General features: G+C 38.9%; 1 protein-coding gene across 26 annotated transcripts in view; it reads right to left on the reverse strand.

The window, feature by feature from the left end:
* TNRC6B (trinucleotide repeat containing adaptor 6B) overlaps positions 1–20,345 on the reverse strand; it is a 145,293-nt gene that overhangs the window by 116,545 nt on the left and 8,403 nt on the right. For 12 of the 26 annotated variants that reach the window (XM_066995966.1, XM_066995974.1, XM_066995960.1 and 9 more), the window contains exon 2: positions 5,912–6,010. In XM_066995966.1, coding sequence (XP_066852067.1) covers positions 5,912–6,010 — 99 coding nt within the window. Of the gene's footprint in view, positions 1–5,911; positions 6,011–7,774; positions 7,848–11,901; positions 11,975–15,055; positions 15,564–20,345 lie in introns of those variants that run through there. The other 14 variants (XM_066995977.1, XM_066996024.1, XM_066996017.1 and 11 more) reach the window with 10 other exon arrangements.

Below are 20,345 nucleotides of genomic sequence, written 5' to 3' on the forward strand. Positions count from 1 at the left end.
GCCTTTAAGCACCATATATCAGAGGGCAGTACTACACTGGAAAACAGAAACAGCTTTTTTTAATTACAATGACAAAGCATTTTGTTCATTTCATCACTGTATAGGCCTTCAGCTTGAATGTTTTAAATTATTTAGTGCCATCTGAATAGAAACTCATTACTGTATCACTGAACAGTAGTACTATAAGGCCCAGAGATACAGGCGTCGAGGTTTTGGACACAGTGTTAACTACCCAAACATGATTTTCTTCTTACTATGTTAACTGTAAAAGCAAAGACACCAGCCTAACTTTTGCACTATTGTCTACATCAAGTAGCATCGACTATCAAAAACTGAGCATAGGCTACTCATAAACACAGCTAGTGAAACTTTTCTTTTTTTTTGAATGGGCACCTCCTCACAACTGGCATTTCTTTCTCCTAACAACACTTCCTTCTGAATTTTAAGCTTCTGTTTATAAATATCAAAACACGTAATTTATCAGATCAAATACAAACGCTATTCTGGCAGGCTTAAATTTCCTTAGTCTCAACAGCTTAGATCCTTGAGTAAGCGTTGTGTACTTTTTAACCTTTTCATCACCTCTGTGTGATTGCCTCTGGATAAAACAAGCAGAGCCACCACCACCAGGATACTGAAGTGATTTAAACAGAAGGAAAATGCTGGCTCACAATTAGAAACCAAGAGGCAAGGAAAATGAGAACAGGCAGGCCATAACGCAAGGGGAAGATTCACACTGACAGATACGAACAGGTGGGCACCTTGAAATAAAACAATGATTAACAGCCACCACAGAGTATTGAAATGTAGCCTAATTTCTAGACTACTGTTCAGTTCAACAATTGCTTCTATGCTTTTTTTTTTATAAATACTGATGAAAATTTCAAAAAAATGTACATACCGCATACAGTGCAAAATGTTTCTTTCCCCTTTCCCTGCACCTATCAGGAGTAAAGCACGTTATTATGGACACTGTGGAGTCGCATTTTTCAGCAAAGCTTTGAGTACCTAGATTTTCATCATATAAAGGATCAGGTGGGCAGAATTAACTATTTTTTTCCTCTCTCGTACACAACATTGAATAAAAACCTCATAAATGAATTTATAAATACCTTTTTATCTATTATGTAGGTCAACGTCCTTTCTTCCCTGCAAATTCATAGGCTTTTGGTTTGCAAGATGAGGAACATCAAGGGTGGGAGGGGAGAAATTTTACTCCATTTGACATGAAAATTTCAATCCCATTTTTTGAGAAAGACATTTGCAACATAAGCTCAAAACCTTGACCAATATTGAAAGAAATCTAGAAATATTCCCAAACAGGCATAAACTTTTAGCTGCCTCCTGCAATATTTTACAGTAAAGGAACAACTAAGAAATGAAGTTGAAGTGTTGTCTGTGCAATAATCCTTAACAGATGGATGAAAGCAGCTGGAAAGAAATCAGCCACAAACAAGAAGCTCAGAGCTTGTTGACATCTTCAGAGTACCAAGAGTACCAATGCTGTTAATGGAAAAAGCTGAATAATCGAATATTGCAAATCAACTACCATAAAACATAATTAGAAAAAAATCATAACCCGAAGAGTATTAGAGGTTGTTGGGTTCTATATAAAAACTTTGTATTAAAAAAGCGAAAGGGGAGATGGGGGGGGGGGGGGGGGGGGGGAAGATCCTGAAAAGACGAAAACCAGACTCCCCCACACCACTTGTTATAAAGTGAAAGATAGATTGCTGTATGATATTTACCTGCAGATCACATGGATAAAACAGACCCAATATTCCCTGTCAAATGCGGCTTCTACATCTGCCAAAAATAACTACCTTTTTAAAAACTAAGCACATTAGAAAAAGCTTACATTTGTACACGTTCTTCTCCCTCTCTGTGGCACCAATATTATCTGATTATCGGGATCAGACGGGTGCTATTGACAGCTGCCTGCTGTCTTCACCATGTTGATGTCATGCTAACAGAAAGTGTGTTTTCTGACAGTCTGACAACAAGGAAGAAACTGTGAGATCAAACAATGGAACCAGTTTAGACAAAAAAAAAAAGGCAACAAAGCTACCAACACAGTAGGGTTCTCCCAAACAGGCCTACAGTGGTACAGTGGGGGTGGTGTGGAGGGAACCCACTCTTTGCTGGAAAGCAACTCTGGAAAGAACAAATGACAAAAGGATACTCCCCCAAAAAAGGTGCAGAAACTTCCTAAGTATGCAAAATTGAAAAGGGGAACAGCATAACTCAACCAATACAGTATCACTCAGTGTACCACTAGAAACCGCATGAGTAGTATAAATAGTAATATAATAGTATAAATAGCAAAAAGAATTTAAAATGCATACACTAATACAGTGTGGAAAACAAACATTAAGAAAAAGTTAGGACTGAGCCCACCAATGACCTTCTTTAAGCTTAATTGCAGAGAAGTTGCTACTGGATTTCTGTCATTCATTTCAAGAAGAGCAAAGGCAAGTGTGAAGTTCAACTTCTTCAGCAATACTGCCAGGCCAACTGGAGTCAAGCAAGACCACCACTCATCATGATGCCTGACAGCAGGGACTACATTTTCTAATCGTATTTCATGTAATGTTAGCTTGAAGCACAGATGTATTTGATCTTCAAAGTGACCTGCCCAGCTCTACACAAAGCACGTTCTTTTCTTTTTCAGAAGCAGAAGTAAATCTTCTCAGCTCAAGGCTTGATCTTGACCAAGCCAGTACACAAGGAATAAAGTGTAGGTTATCTTTCTGTCCCCGCTGTATGACACTGAGTCGCCACATATAACGTTTAAAACTATTTTAAGACTGGCACCATAATTCTTGCAGTACACAGACCCCTCTATTCTGATGTTCATCTTACCTTAGTGAAGGAGAATTTTGTCAAGATGACCCTGACACCCCTGAATACTTCATTCAGGCTTACCTCTAACAACAATAGGACAGAAATTCTGAACAGTGGGGAAATACCTACCAGACCCCTGAGCATCCTGCATTCTGAAAAGCAAAAAGAGTGTCAAGCATAATCACAGCAAGACCGTTTCCTACTGGAGAGAAACACATTAAGTGTAGCTGACAGCAAGGCATTCCAACATGTAGGCCTTTGCCTTTTGAACACGAAGTGGCTTTTCATTTCGACCTTATGTAAAAATATAAGATCTTATGTGACAAGATATAAACAAAAAGGTGTAAAAACAAATTCTATAATCTTTTCTTCCATCTTTTGCAACAATAGCTTTACTACTGCTGCTGAAGCCCCCAAAAAATGGAAGAAATAATTTCAAGAGAGAAATCTTGCCTGCTTTTTCATTATAATTATTCTGGTGGAGCCAATAAAAGATGCTATGAATCACCACAAACAGTAATTTCATTCTTTGTATCACTTGCACAAATCTGTTTTTGGCTAGAAATGAATTATCCAGAACAAAGGCTAAGAATGGTGCCTTAACCTGACCTCATATATGATATCATCAAACGTATTGTCACTGAGGTAGCTTGAACGTGCTTAATCAGCAGCAAATAATCTCATAATACGACCTATGAGCTGCAGGCTGAAATTCTACAATGTTTAAGAGAAGAGCTTCAAAGGAGCTGCTAATACACCCAATGTTCCAACTCCTCCTTGAATGCTCATAGGAAATAAAATGCTAGAAGATGATGACTTTTGTAGATATCTTTTACAGGCTCAAAAAATGATTTTCTTGTGAAGGCAAAAGAATAGATAAGTTAGGAGATTTTGAGAACAGAATGTAAGGATCCAAAAGGATCCCTACTACCTAAATATGGGTATAAACACCTGGAAAAAAGCATAGAAGATCCACTGATCTGAACAATAAATGTAACAAAATAATCATATACTTGGGCTTTATTTGCAGCTTAATGTTTTGGAATGGATAAAAGAGGAAAAATGAAAGATCCAAATAAAATATGAATGATAGGTAATTATATTAATGTCTTTGAAGCACAAAACTAATTCCTCCCAAAAATTCATGTCTGTCTGAAGAAGAGAAGAAAAATAGTCCTGACACAAAGAAAGAAACTCAACTGCATTACTGAAGTTTTTAAAAATCTCTTAGAAAACTATCTTTATGAAAATGGCTCGTTAGATCATGTAAACATTTTTAAATGAAGTATATAATTTAATGATACAAGACAATATAGTGAAATAGACATTGCCTAAGTTTTTCTGGGACAAACCTTTCAACTGTTATAGCTATTGCACTCTCTCAAGACCAAGAAAGAGAAGATAATCATTTAGAGACTAAAGAAACACTGGGCGATACACTTTGGTGAGTAGTCCTGTACATCACGGGATGAGGAGAAGAACTAGATGTAGTCATCAGAATGTTTTGCTTAAAATATACTGATTCTATATAGCTCTAATTCCAAGTCTCCTACCTTCTCCAAATGATAATCATTTCACGCAATACTACATATGCACTTAGTTTAAAAGATTTGGTTTGGAATTTAAGCTCTGTACATTTTTGGAACACCTGATGGTGGGATAAATATTATAATCTTTGCCATTACACCCAGAATTAAGCATGCCAGAGAAAAGCATGTTTTTAATTGAAGGAAAAGAGTAATTTTCATAAGAGAGTTACTCCAATCTATTTCCTGCCACACAAGAAGAAAAAAAAAGCTACGTATCCATATATACACACACGGACCTGGGTGTATATACACAAATACATATGCCCACACACACACTAGTTCTGTTTGATGAAAAGCAAGCACCATTGTCCACGCTATTAATAGTGGTAATTAATTACACTATGATGTTTCCTCTCATCAATATCCCCCACTGATCTGTGTAATCACATCCTTGTTGAGAGAAGCATTCAATCATCTGGGGGGATGCAGGTACATCCACTGATATGTTTTCCTTTGTCAGTTCCTGATCTTCCTGATCTTCCTTCAAAGCCATTTAAAATTAACACAGTTCCTAAAGTACATATAGGACAATCACCAAATTGTTTCCATAATTAATCACCTCCTAGGATGATGACTAGAGCTCAAACAATCTTCCGTTCTATTAGAGCATAAAACCATGAGAGCATCTCTCAGAAAACTACAGCCCGATAATGACAAATGGTAAGTCCTCCAGTTATTTCCTTTTTCAGCTGCTCAGTAGGTTAACAGAAAACTACAAGCAAGCTAACAATGATTTGGACCTTCATGAAAGTTAGGAGCTGGATTTTACAACAGATTAGTTGCAAAGTTAACACTCACTTGTTGAGATAGGACCATAAAATACATTTATAAACCCATTGAAGAATAAGATAATCACTATGACATTATGCAAACCAAAGTAATTCATGATTCAATACCTGCATCTTCAGGAAGTAGCAAAAAGCAGGACACAACCAACACGATATTCAACAGCACACTTAACAGCCTCTTGTCTCTACAAGGTATGTCTAGTATCATAGATACCTTTGCAAGCAACACCCTATCCAGTCTCACAACAAAACACATGCTGGCAAGTGCAAGGAAATGAGAAGCAATCAGTCAGTAATCCACAAACACTGATACCTGCACCTAAGGGCTCACATGCCTAATTCTTTAAGTTAGTTGAAAGAGCAGGTGGGAAGGACAAAAACCTTGACAAGCTCTTCCAGTTCTAACAAACAGAACACAATCAAAGTTAGTACTTCTTTTCAAGAGTTTCTTCTTTCCTTCCTGGTAGTGCCCTAACTCAGACACACTTTTCAATCCGTATCAGGCTACAAAAAAGCCCATGTTCCTAAAAGCCTTTAAAATGTTATTTTTAAATGTCTCCAGGGTCATACAAATTATTTATTTGCATGCAGGTATTTATTAAAAATACCACCAGTAGTCAGCGTTCACTCCATGTATTCCCCGTTTCAGCCAAGCAAGCTCTTGTTCCTTCAAAATACAGCGGTGTTTACCTCACTGACCTTGGGACTGCCTTCCTCCAGTATTTCTCCCTCATCAGTTTGCATGGGAACAGGATCTGTGCAAAGCTCTGCAGAAATGCAAAATACTGCCTAAAAGATAAAAAGAAAGATATATTTTAAAAGAATGATTTTGGTTCCTTTAACAGTGCAAGATTGCAGTGCACATAAATAATGACTCTAGGCTACGACCTTTAATGTTCACGTTCTGCATGTATTCACTGAATTTATGTTTTGCACAAACAAGTACGGCATCTGCTACTCAGGATAAAATATAATTCTACTTAATGAAGAGAAAAAAGCACCTAGCAGGAAACTGCTTTCTTTTTAATGTTCAAATATGTCATTGCTGAGTATTTTATGTATTCATCGTGTTTACTGAATAAAGCTATGGTCAGCAAGGAATAATCACAGAGACTAGAGCTGAGCAAATCTTTCTTACTAGAAAATAGCTTTTGTGCTAATATAAGCATCGCAGATTCAGCTTACAGATAATCTGAAGGTTATTAGTCTGAAAAACTGTTATGACTGCCAGCCATCCTCTGACTTCTTATTTTGGGAAATTTTTCTTTGACTTCATTTTAGCAATAAATATATTCTAGACTCTAAATGGTTCAGGGAACAGATAAAGCCATTCAGCTTTAGCTCACTATTTCCAATTTAACCCAGGCCAACAGCTCCCGGAGTTTCTAGTATTCAGCACTACGTAGTAACTTTTTAAATTTGGTAGACACAGTGTGTGCAGTTCCAACTGAACAAAGTCAACATCGCAAATTCCAATCTTAAAAATTTAACTTATGGACACATGCAATACAGTCAGGGAGTCTACAAAGATTAGAATGTCTTTGACACCAGAGAATAAGCCATCTTTCAGGTGTAAGAGAGCATAAATTCAGCAAGGAATCTCTGAGTCAAGAAGGCAAAACTTCTGCTATCAGCAGATCCATCGTATTCCAGTTCTGTGCAAGGAAAGGGCTCACACCAAGTTTAAAACTATGAAGCAAATTGCCGTTGGCCTTTAACAACTGTCCCTCTCAAGATGCTCATCTCCCCAGCTGTGCCAGCATTTAAATGCCATTTGAAGTCTCTCCACATCATATCTGCACCTCAGATACGGAGCGACTGACTCTTCTGTCATCCTTTACTGCAGCAATTCCAAGCCTGGAAACTTTGGGAGTGCAAATTGAAATGAGGTCAAAATGAGAAGGCTTGGAAATTTGTCATCTCCATTTGTACCTCTTCTGTTTCAAAGTTAGAGCCTGTTCATAAGGTAAGGCTGCCAATGCACTGCCAATGCCTTCTGTTATGTCATGCATAGGTAGACAACATCTTTCATGGCTATTAAGTTGTCACAAGGAATGAAGAATATTCTACAAAGGGCCCGAAGCCACAAAATGTTGCATACAGCTCATCATGCCTTATAATCAACAAACTGCTGGTTATGTTCAGTAATATCAGAGAGTCTCACGCAAAGCAGCAGCATTTTTCAGACTTACAGCAATTTCCTTCTCTGGGTTAAGAGGAAAGAGGATAAAGCAGAACTCTCACCCAATTCTCTGTGTGAGGTGTGGGTGTGAAGAACCTCAGAAAAACTTTACTACTACTACTATCATCATAGCTTTAGTCACAAAAACTTTATTTCCCTTTTCAGCGAATGTTGAACCTCTGAACTATTAAGCAAGAATATTCAGTATCTACAAAGAACCTAGCTCTTTTGTAGATGTAACCAAAAGGTTCAGACTTCTCTATAAAGAACGTTACCACTCAATAGCATAGTCACACAGATTTTACCAGTGCAGACTTCATAGATACAAATGGGCATTACCTCAAGACTTCATAGATACAAATGGGCATTACCTCACATGAAATTCCATTTTAGTAGCATTGTCACTGATATGCAGTGCTCCATCTCATCCTTTATCTTCACATGCTAGCACAGGGCAAAATAGATATAATACTCGCAATTAAGAAAACACTTGCTGAAGAGTTCATAAACTAGAGATTAACAGGCCATAGAATCAATACCATGACTTCGAGTGAATATACTGATCTTTCTCAAACCCAAGATTTGACCTAACAAATCAAATATATCATGTTTGTCAAAAAACACCTCAAATATTCAGACAAGACTTTCTGAAGCGTATAAAAGAAGCTGATTGAGACCTGACAGATGCTGAAAGAGTTATACTAGCTAGCAATATACGAGGATGTATTATTTTGTCTCCTTCACATCCTACTCCATTGCATGGAAGTTAACTCCACAAACAGTGCGACAAAACAATTATTTCTAGCATAACACAAAATGATGCCCTTGAAACGTGTTCAGCTTTCACCTCCTTACTGGAATTTTGCTGTAAAATTGGAGAGGCCGCACGATCGATTCATACAGGATTAACTGGAGATGAACCTAAACTTCAACCCTGTCCCTACTGCATGGCACTGAGGAAGATTAACACACAAGACTGGAGTTTATCATGTTAACACAGAGATTAAGTAAACAAAAGGAGAAGCACCTCAAGTGAAATGCCATACGAAACACTCCTAAAGGAATTTGGGGTTACGCTCTATTAGCGGTGAACACCCTAAGCACAAAGTATGTATGTGATCAGCAAATTCCCTTCTAGCATGAAACAAATGAAACTGATGAGGACACAATGTGGGGATGTTACAATCGTGGGGGTGACAGAGGCAGGCTAAGATACTCTGCTTGTTGCATATAAGCAAAATTCTTAAGTACCGAGAGGTAAGCGAGACGTGTATCAGGCACGGACACCAAGAGCTTCGTGGCCCAGACGAGCGTCTCCCCGCAGGCGAGCTGCCTGTCCCGCCGCAGGGGCTCGGGCAGAGGCGCCGAGCAGGCCCTGTCCATGGTACTCGACCACGCTCTGCATCCAACCCAACCTCAGCGCCGCAGGGGCAGGGCCTTTCTTAGTGTGACTTTGCAATGTCGGATTCGAGTAACTGGGAAGTGCCACAGGCCGGTAGGCAGACACGCTGTGGTCCAAGAGCCAAAATGGTTTTGGTTTCTTTCATCCAGAAGCACAACAGAAAAGTTTGTAAAATCAAGCAAGGTCAGGTCAAAACAAGACCACTGTGAGGACTGGTCGCTGCATTAAGAGTGCTAGACGAACTTAAATATGAACCTCTGAAAAAACTGCTGTGTTTATCTTCTGAGATCTCCCAAGAAATCAGCAGAACATAAAAAATAAACAGAAAGTGTACAAGAACAAAGATAAGCAAACTCTCCCACTGAGGACAGACTAAATACACTAGAACAATTTGAAGCTCAGAGAATGGAGTGAGAAACAGGAAGGAGTGCAATGGAGAAGGAAAGAAAGAGATGATTCACTCACTTTTCACTTGCCCCACAATTCACGTTTTACCAGCTTTGATGTTCAAAACAGACTGTATTATTTCATACCATGCTCAGTAAGTGTGAACTCACTCACATGGAATGGCAAGAAGCTGGAAGTTTAAAAAGGCCCCAATTTACTAGAAAAATTCACAAGGGGCGGGGGAGTAAATCCACTTAAAAAAAATAAACCCTCACAGCTGGTATAAGAAGACCTTAAGCCACAGACAGCAGGAGTTATTGCAAGAGGAAGCTTTTGCTAAGCACTATCCTTTTGTTGTAGTTTTAGTTTTCCCCATGACACTTGCTTTTGGCTTTTTTCAGGAGACAAAGTATCAGGCAACAAACTCTGAGTCCAATTCAATACATTTTTACATACTTTCTTCAATTCCCTATGAAAGGAAGGATTCATATAGCCACTGGCACAAGAACGCTGCATTTCCATCTTTCTTATTGCCCAAAGCAGGCATCTGGGGATTCCTGAATCCATGAAAAAACATCTCTGACAGACTTTTGTAATAGTCATTAAACTAAGGATGACTTCTCAGCCAAGAAAGTGACTGCCTACTGCCAGCATATGAAGAACCAACATAATTATTCCATGTTGTTGGCAGTGACAAGCCTCTTAAGCTTCCGAGAAGAGGGCTAAAGATCACACACTGGGTAGCTTATTTTGTACAAAGAGGATAGACAGGCAATCAGAATTTGTACTAGGGTCCTACAGGATTGGAAAGGAGCCCAACTAAATGAGCCCTACAGCTTCCAAAGTCCCACGTATTAAATTAGTTACTTCCAACATTAGATGGACCACCTTCCCTGGAGATAAAATGACAAAGTTTATAGACAGTCCGTTCAGACTTTCAGATCTGACACCTATTAACAAAGTCACTCTTGGAAAAGGTCAGAGTATGATAATCCTCTTCTTCCACTCTTGCATACATCCACCAAAACTACCTCAAATAGGACTGAGGCCCCCCAGCTTCATCTGAGGTCTTCTGGAAAAATTAACCAACTGCAGCCTGAGTGAAAAGGACTCCAGGGGAAGTCTGACAAATGGTACAGGTATGCCAACATACAACCTAGCAGACGCACATCTGAAGTTAATTAGTTTTTATTTAACTCTTTCAAATTTAATCTCATATTCTCAAAGATAAAAATACTCACTAATAGAAGAACTGTAATTCTTATGAAATTTAATGCCTAAGACAGTATTTTCCTACCGTAATGTAATATGGCCAAATCAGTCTCATGTTTCATCCTGTTTGTGTTTCATCTCTTTCTGCAGCAAAGATGTGCAGAATTTTTTCAGTGGTATCAGGATGATGGATGCAGCTACCAGTCATAAATTCAGTGTAACCACAACAGTGCAGAGCACCTAGCTCCTCACTACTGCATTCTGGCATATTCCAGCGAATAAAACCTCAGCCGAACTACGATATCCTCAAAAAGCCCTGACGAGTAATACCAGTGAACAAGGTACTTCTACTTCCTAAGGCTGACTGTTCCCCAAATAGAAAGGTCTGTCATTCAGAAGCATAAAACCCTTATTAGCAGGAGAGAGCTGGAATCCACGTGTCTTCAAATTTGCTGGTCACCAAAAAGGCATTATTGGAACTAAGCACTTTATCTAATAAATGGGTCTTTCAACACTTTTTCTTCTGATTGCCAGCAAACGTCAAATACAGACTGAAGAGGAAAACAGTGCCCTTCATTTGATATAGAGGAAAGAATAATTTCAAGCTTCTGAAGGCAGCAGCTGCAAAAGAAGCACTTTTTGATGTAAAACCGATTGTGGTTCCTATGAATTGCAAAGTCTGAATCAGATATGGCCAACAGGAAAACCCTCAAAGAAGAGCAAAGCTGTGCAAACTGTCACCATTACAGAAAGTAAGCAGAAACTGAGGGTAGATCCTAAACTCTCTCAAGAACACAAAGCAAAACAGACACATAAGTGCTCTTCAAAAGATGGTGATCTTGTATACATGCCATACTTGGAAAAAAGACAGTTCAAACAAGGCAGTACTGGAATGAATTGTATCTTAAATGAGACTAACACCATCACCTTGACACATCATTGCAACCATTAGTCTTTACCTAGGTATGCAGGCACAGAAGTGTTTATTTTTAATAGATGATCTAACCATATTAGATTAAATTGCTAGTTTCACACATTACATGGGGTTTGTTATGACTGTACAAAAGCAATACAAAATTTAACATATGGAAAAAGAACAGAACAGTTTTTGTCATTTTAAATGAGAATTGAGAGGTACTGAGACGAAAGCAAGAGCATCCAGAAGAAAAACAAAGCTTCAATCTAACTTCATTGCTTATAGGAACTGATTACTTACAGAATCCAGTGACTTTAAAATCTCATCAGAAATTAATTCATTTTCAAAGAAAACCACCACACACATCAAATGTAGCTGACGAACACAAATCCCATCAGGCAGTTACAGAAAAACCTTCACATGCAAAGCCACAGGAAATAACACACTAGAAAATACATGACAATAGCAATATACTTTAAAAGCGGTTAAAAAACTAGTATAGGAGAGTGTTCTTCTCACCTCCAACTTTCAAGGATGCAATATTGAACTTTGGATTTTTATTATTATTATTTCTTTTTTACCTTTGACGGTTTCCAAGGGCTGCCAAAGCCCACAAGGATCCGTCCTGGCTACATTCAGTGCAAAAACGAAACCCTAGAAGTAGACAAAAATAAATAAATAAATACATTAGCCAACGGTGGTCATTACCAGATAAAAACATGTAGAAACGGAAGACAGTTAATTGCCTCTGAAGCTCAGCAACCCTTACTCACAATGCATTTAGAAAAAAACTGTAAGATCACATAGGGTAAATAAAGAATTCTTATTGCAAAAGAAGCAACACAGGCTCCTCCTCTTCCCCAAAGTAATGTATGCAGTACTGGGGAGACGGGGGAGAGGAGGAAGAGCTATGGCCAGGGTTAGAGTAAGAGGGAAACGTACTTTTCTCCTCACTATTCTTCCACCTCAACTGCCACTCTAATCAAGGCAATTCTTCTTCGAAGGCAAGGATTTTACATACTGCAACACCCATGTATTTGCTAAGTCTTAGGATCAAATTTAGGCTTAGGTTTTAGCAAATTTAGATTTCTACAGAATGAAATCGCACCACTGCTGAAAATGTATTTTAAAAATAGCTACCCTCCGAGAAAATGTCAAAACCGCCATAATACTGTTTATTGCTTCCACGTAATTACTACTCACACACCACCACACAATTCAGAGCAACAATCAGTTCTGAGAGAAAAAAAACGCTCATCCTGCGACCCAACAAACCATTTAAGAGGTCAGACTGTTTAATGAAGATTGATGGCAAGCTAATCAGCCAGCAGAATAAATACTATATACTACAGCCTGACACTGAAGTCTGATGAACAATACATCCCGCATACTGCTGCATGACGGAAACATCAAACTGGTATTGAACAGGAAATTCCTCTTCCAAGGATTTACTGTGGTTACCAGTTTGCAGAAACCTTGCCACTGGAACCACTGGGGGAATAGAGGGGAGAAGAGAATAATAAAAAAAAGAAACAAAAAGCTAATGCTTTCTCATCATAATATAATGGTAATATAATGGAAATACCTCCTAATACAAATGTTATCATTTAAACTAAGCACTACAATTTTATAGCTGCTGAAAATGTTATTTTTGGCAGCACATTATAATTTCCTTATTATTATCATTTTATCCTTTTCCCAACAGTTTTGAACTGTTTTAACTGTTTTGAACTGTTAGCTATCTGTAGGTACAGAAGTGAAATGTTGGCTTTCCATCCAGAAATGTACATGCAAAGCAGTATCGAAACACAAGTGCAACATGCTGTCTTCTTAACCACTCTGAAATGTACATTTTCACCTGGAAAACTATTAAGTACATTATCACCTTAATATCATGATGTCCAAAGCAGCCTCATACCTAAAATGAGGATGTTTTTACCAGGCAAGGCATTTTAAATTATTGTTACAAAGTAAGGCTCTGGAGACAAGTCTAACAAAACTCAAACTCTTGATTAAGTTTGCAGTAAGTGACAGCATACCCTGGAATAAGTAAGAACCCATAACATTTACCTCTTCTTAACATTTCCTTCAGTGAACAAACACTGCTTTCACCCCAGTTTGCTAAGTAAGTAAAGCAAGTTGCATTTACCTGGCTTCACTGGACAGTAGGAGATTAAGGAAATACTACTGACATACACTGAAAATAATACGCAGAGGTGAGAGCAGCCTGCTCTGTTGTCTTTGAGTTTTCAGCTTTCCCTATTCATTTCCAAGAGCTATAGAAAAGAAGGGAAAACTGAATTCCTTGACTGAATGGGAAATTACCACCCATCTCTCTGAAACATCTCAGAAATATCCAGCAATGCCATGTAAAACCCTGTTATTTATCCATGCAGTCAAGTACAAAATACCTTGTAGGTGTAGCCAAAGGCTGCTTGCTGTTGACCGAGCAGTTTTATGAAATGTATCTGACATCCACCCCCATCCAATGAGGGTATCAGCCAAAACGCAAGACTCACGTTTGTGCCATTTCTGACAGCAAAGCATCTGAAGTTGGGGGATATGAAACATTGCAGAAGCTGTCCAAATAACAGCTTTTTTTCCCGAAAGGGTTTGCTACAGGATGGACGTTGAAATACCGCAGCATTACTATCTAGCGAAAGCATTTAAAATTCCAGCCAAACCACCACATGCTTTTGGACCACTTATGTCTCCATGGAAAGAGAGAGAACGGCCACTGATTATGCCAATAACCTGTCCTGCCTCATCACGGACTCTTGTTCATGAGGAGTATGGATTCCTACCACTAACAGAAAAAGGCCTCTAGTGAGTATCTATTTAACAGATAGAAGACAAAAAAAGACTGATCATTCTCCTTCCATTACTCTAATAAATTTAGGATTATGTTTCTAGAGCAATAACAAAGTTAATTAGCAAAGTCAAAGTAGCTCAAAAGACTAGAATCCACTGAAAACAGGCTGAGTAATGGAACATGACATGTAGCTGAACAGGACTGCAAAGATGTTACAGCGAAGAGAATCCCAGCATCCACCATAGTCAGAACAATATTTAAATATCGTGGATACACCTCCTAACTCAAATCCTCAGACTGCCTATCTACTTTGACCAGCCAGGGTTTTAGGATGTGTCAAGGTGCTTGCCCAGACTGCATAGGAAACATTTTTGAAAGGAAATCGGACGCAGTTTGATTAGGTAGCCACCAACTGCTCAAGGGAAGCAAGAGGGGAGGGGAACCAAAAATGAAAGCAAACAAGAAACCCCACCTACAATTTAGGCACTGCTGACAGAATAAAGTGGGAAAGGCAACTCCCCCTGCCCTCCAAAAACTGTGCCAGGTCCTAACCAAGTACTAACCACCTTAACTACAACACTTGGTGATTCAATATCCAGGTGCACTGAAAAATCTGATTCGGTATGTATTACCTGGCAATAACAGAAACAAATCACTCAACCTACCTGCTGATGGCTTACATAAAGTAAGCCCTGCCCTGGCAGACCACAACTGCATCCACGCAGTGTAACCCCCAAACTGTTCTGTACGTAGTTCTGGTTCTAATCTAGCCTAGAGCAGCACTTTGCTTAGCTGGGTTAGGAAATCTACGAAGCAGCCGAATATCCTGCACAGTGTCAGGACTCCCAGGCTAGCCTTTTTCTCAAGTGTTTGTTTAGGGTGTTGCGTTTTTCCCATGTTTGCATGCCAAGTTCATTACTTACAGCAAGTACCTCCTTTCTGGTCACCTCACATAAGCTGCCTCTGTAGGAACACCGCAGTATTCCAGGTGCACAGAACTGAAAGGAGCAAGGTTACAATCAGAAATACGTTTTCTTCAAACTTTTCCCACAACCTCCCATCCAAATCCGGAGAACGCCGGTGACACGTGTGATAGAAGTTCCTACCGACTGTGAGATACCACAGAACAGGGGGAAATTCTAACAATGGAATTTCTATTCACAACTGAGCAAAGGGAAGGGGTGAAACTGGTTTCTTGTGTAAGAACTGAGATAACGCACACAGGCGCACTCAAGGAAAGTGGTTATGTAATTCTACGAGGACTCCTGGGTAGCAATTACGTATAAAAATGAATCCCATTAGCAATTGTTGGGTATGTAATCCTATTTGGAAAGAATAATGACACACGAGCATCACTGAACTGGCTAACACTCAATGCATTCAAATCATTCAGAACCCACTATCCTGTGCTGACCACAGCTAGAAAAGCCTTCAATTTTGGTTTCGCAAAATATAACTGACTTCCAGGACTACGAAAGGGTCCAGAACTGTTGGTTTACCACTATCCATCCAAGTTAACAACAGGAAAATCTGAATTCCAGTTGCTATTACTTAGGCACCATTAAAAAAAAAGTTAATTGTGAAGGTAACCAACAGGTGGCACGTTTCTGAATTCACTGCGTCATGTTGTTGGCGACCACTCGTGATTAATGCGTGGCACTATGTAGTGACAAACTGTTCCCATCATTGGTCTAGCTGCCATAAACTGAGGCATTTTTCTGAGCTTCTGGCATTAACTAAGAGTTTTCTGGGCAAGATTTGCATTCACTCCATTTCTGACTGGCAACAACAGTACACTTGGAGACAAAAAGGGGGGCTTTGCTGCCACTGCAATTTAACTATCCCATTGCTAAATGGCTAGATGTCTGACAGCACTAAATTTTAGTTTAAAACTCGGTTCCAATTTACATACTTCAACGATTCTGATAAAGCAACCAAAAGCACACTTTCTGCTCAAAAGGCCTCAAGCTGTCTAAAATCACCTCACAAAAGCGAGCTGACGTAAATGCCCCAAACCATCACATAGCCAAGCAGGTGATCGGCAAGTTGGCCTGAAGTCATCCACAACTTCAAAACAACACAAAATATACTTTATTTTTCCTCCCCCACCTACAGCATACTGTCATAATTTACTGTAAAAATTATTCAGGACAACCCACGTTTCGCTGTGATAGTCCTTTCTCCACTTTATAGGACTTTCCAAGACTGAACAGGGAAATGTCATCAGTGAGGAACAGCAAGGGAGAAGGAGAGAGATCACTGGTGCCTGAGAGACAGTTCACCACTGCACTGTTTCACGGTGTTTAGAACCATCTCTCTGCCATAGGTGTAAGGAAACCCAGAAGACATACTTCAAGGAAAAAAGAACTAAAAACATGACTCTAAACAAAGCAGCCAGGAAGAAAGGGAAAAGGCAGAAATCCTCTGCTTCTTGTTAAGAAACCCAAAGAACAGCGTTCAGCAAGGGCAGCTGGGTGCTCCACAGAATCACCACGGTGCTCTACAGCAGAACAGGACGCGTTGCAGAACGCCCATTACTTTTAATTCAGTGTTGGCTGTACAACTTCATATTTTGTTCATTATTAACTTACTTGTATTGAAGTTTTCTATACTGCGTGGAAAATAGCTCACCTGTTCACATAGTTAACATAGGTATCTTGTTGGAAGTGGCTGTGCATATCAAACTGCAACTTAGAATAAGTATCATGTATATACTGCTCTACTAAGGGAACGTTAGAAAAACTATACAAAAATTGTCACTAACCTATACGTACAAAACACAAGCCTCAAATCATAGCTCTTAAGTCCTTTTATATCAATAGTACAAACATAAACTAGCAAAACCACTTCATAAAGCAGAACGCTGTTGTTTTTTGTTTTTTTTTTTTGGTAAACGGACAACTACAAAACATGAGTTGCTCAGGAAACCCTTTCTTTTCCAATTAAAGAACGCCTTCCTTTTTGAATCAATGTTAAGGAGAAGATGGGAAACAAGTGCAAAAGGATACTTCTTTCAAATCCTAGTTATTGGGCTTTTTCTGAGAAACTAGTAATATTTCTTAAACCTCACCTATGTAATTTAAAAAACAAACAAACAAAACTTTTGTTCACTCCATCACATGGATACCAGATCATCCACATCCATTTCAAAAGCAGGATGATGGTAAAGAAAGGCAGACCTGGACTACATAAAAACGTTCTTAGGTCAGACTTCCTATTTAGAAATACCGTTCCTAGCTCTCTAATCTGAAAACAACCTTGAAAAATGAACTGAAGACAGAACATTGTACTGCCACCTCCCCAGTGTCCCAAAACATTACACGTTGTTTATGTGAAGGTGTCAAATATTCCTCCTCCCACTAAGGGGAAAAAAAAATAAAAGTGCATTTTTTAAAATGTTTTGTTTACCTTTTTGCCACTTTCTAATGCACAAGAAGTACAGAAGTTCACTTTTTTCCTGCTCATGCTGATTTTGCTTGAGAATCCATAAAGAAGTTTTACAGTGAACGTGAGAGTTATTTGTTTCTAGTCTGCCTCGGCACTTATCTTATGCTACACATCACTTCTCAATTGTAACCAAGGTTAAATCCCAACTCTAAGCACCCTGAGGCTGCCCACTGGTTAAGTCTTCCAAACTCCTCTGTGCTTTGTCCCACTGCCTCTTCAGTGTGGCTGAAGCACATGTACACGCATTTTATGCATAACATATATACGTGCACATGTGTAACCACCCCAAAACTATTTCTAGTTTTTCCTCTTTGAGTCCTTCAACACTCTAACACAGCGCTTATGGAAAGCTATTAAAACTGAAGTTGTTGGGAGCACTCTTTCAGCATCTCAGCATCTTCTGGAATCCCACCCCATGTTTATTTCTTTCTTGTCTTTGTAAGCTCTCTGTAGCAGGGAAACTCCCTTTTCCCTATCCCCTTTGCAACACACACTTGATAGTCAGGAGCACTGTAAATTTCAATGATGACTGAGGCACCTAGGAAATAAAAGATGAGCTTTGAATACTGGCTGCTTTTTCTGCTCTACACCAAAGTTTTACTCAGCTAACACAATGAAAGAAAATTTTGAGTAAAGTCAGAAACAAACTATCACTATAAAAACTCATTCCTTTCAATTGTTCATCTTCTGTTCTCTTAGGTATTGCAAACTAATGCTTTACAGGCACAAAAGACAGCTGTTTTACACTGCTAATACTGCTTTCTGCTTGATAATGGGAGCAATGCTCGGAATCCTAATGGCACACAAGCAGCCATTACCATGAGTATTACAACTATCATGTAATTTAATGGTGCTCTGGTGGCAAAAACGGGGATACAATCAACGTGCTCCAAGTGCCAGCAATCCATTTACACCAGCATTCCCAAAGCTGCAGCGCCGTTGAAGCAAAACCAGTGCAGCAGCAGCAAGGCTTTATTTCAGGATAGTTGCAAAATGAGTCTTCAGAATACAGAGGAATTCAATGTCAGACCAGGGAGGTGAAGGGAACGAGATGTGGCATGCTAGACCAGGGACTTTAAAAACCCTTTTGTCCATCGTAAAGGAAATGTTATTATGAGAAACCTACTTCTCGAGAGCTCAACTTTAAACCTGAAAGCTATAAATAACTTCTTTACTGCTGATAATCCCAACAGAATCATCCCATCAGGTTATTTATACCATGAGAGACAGACAACTCAGGATCGAAGGTTTCCTCTTCATCCAGAAGTAACAGCCATCAAGACCTACGCACCAGTATGTTTATCAAAAACAGCAGCAGAAACAAAATTAAAACTGATAAGGCAGTAAGCAGGCACGCGCCCTGGGAAGAAGGGTGGCTTATCTATCCATTGGCACATTGAAATGGGAACTTCAGCAGTTACAGGGGTTATTTAAAGACAGAACTACTGAAATCATTCAAACACATCATGGGATTGGAAGATACTGCACCTAACTCTTTAGTTCTTACCATCTTCCTGTAATACCATTAGGAGAGTATTACGGTTTCCTCTATTTATTTTTTTATATATATATTTTCACACTAAGAATCTGACACTAACACAGTGCTGGTGCTAACTCCAACAGCGGTCATGATACACAAACACACAGAAAACGTATCTCTGCATATGCTGTTGCGCACAGAAGGCGCTAGAGCTTAACACTCCACCCCGCAGCGCTGCTTTGGGCAGACGTTTATCACCACGTCGGGCTGAGGCAGGGCCAGGAGGAGGGCCGGGCTATGTGCATGTGTTGAGAATGAATACTAAGTCACAATTTGCTCTTATTTTACATTTATTTTAGGTCTTTGCTTGTTTACACCTTGATATTTTCCAAATGAACGTGCCATACTTAAACACATTTCTAAATCATTAGTAACTGAGATTTTGGTTTTACACAAAGGCATTTTATTTGACTTCCTACTAATATGATTATTATATATGCAGAAAAGTTTCAGATCTTAACACTACTATGTCAAAGAAGAAAAGAAATACTAAGTTGTAAAGCAAATAATTCTAAACTACAATTGTAAACACCAACTTGCAATGTAACCAGTTGCCAAGTTCAGCTTCATCAGTATTTACAGCTTGACATCAGCCTGAATTGTACTTTTCAGCTATTTAGGCACCTAAGAAAGGGACAGGAAGCTAATTTTCAAAAAATCTGCTGCGTATTTAACAATGTTATTTCAAACTTCTTCAAAGAAATGAGGCAAAACTTCATTTTTTATTTTTATTTTTATTACTTGTTTTAAAAGAATGTAACGTTATTAGTGATACAATCCTAGTCTTCCACAATGCAAGCTCAAATAAACGTGCTCAGTTAGAATTACTGAATGTGGAACTATTTGTACAAAGAGTTTTGGTCCTCCTGAGGCATGCGCAAGAGTACTAAATCTTCAGTCTTCTGGGGGTGGCACAAAGTAGTTCTTCAACATTTGCATCTAATTTCCTCTAAAAGTGGCATTTAAAAGACAAGTAGCCAGTGTTCATTATTACAGTCAGAAGGATTCAAGCCTACTTTTGGCTACCTGCTTCCAATACATGACAATTGATCTGCACAGTAGAGCTGCCCCATCGTACCTGAAAACGTAACTCTTTAAAAATTTGCTTCTAGGCTTGAATGTTTTTCACTTTTAGATACTATTCTGTGTTCATCATTTATTTAATCTGGAAATGTAGTAATATGAATTCCCAACTGTTTGTTTTTTTGTTTTTTTTTTTTTGAGTT

The sequence above is a fragment of the Anser cygnoides genome, chromosome 1 (assembly GCF_040182565.1).
Source record: "Anser cygnoides isolate HZ-2024a breed goose chromosome 1, Taihu_goose_T2T_genome, whole genome shotgun sequence".
Classification (NCBI taxonomy): Eukaryota; Metazoa; Chordata; class Aves; order Anseriformes; family Anatidae; genus Anser; species Anser cygnoides.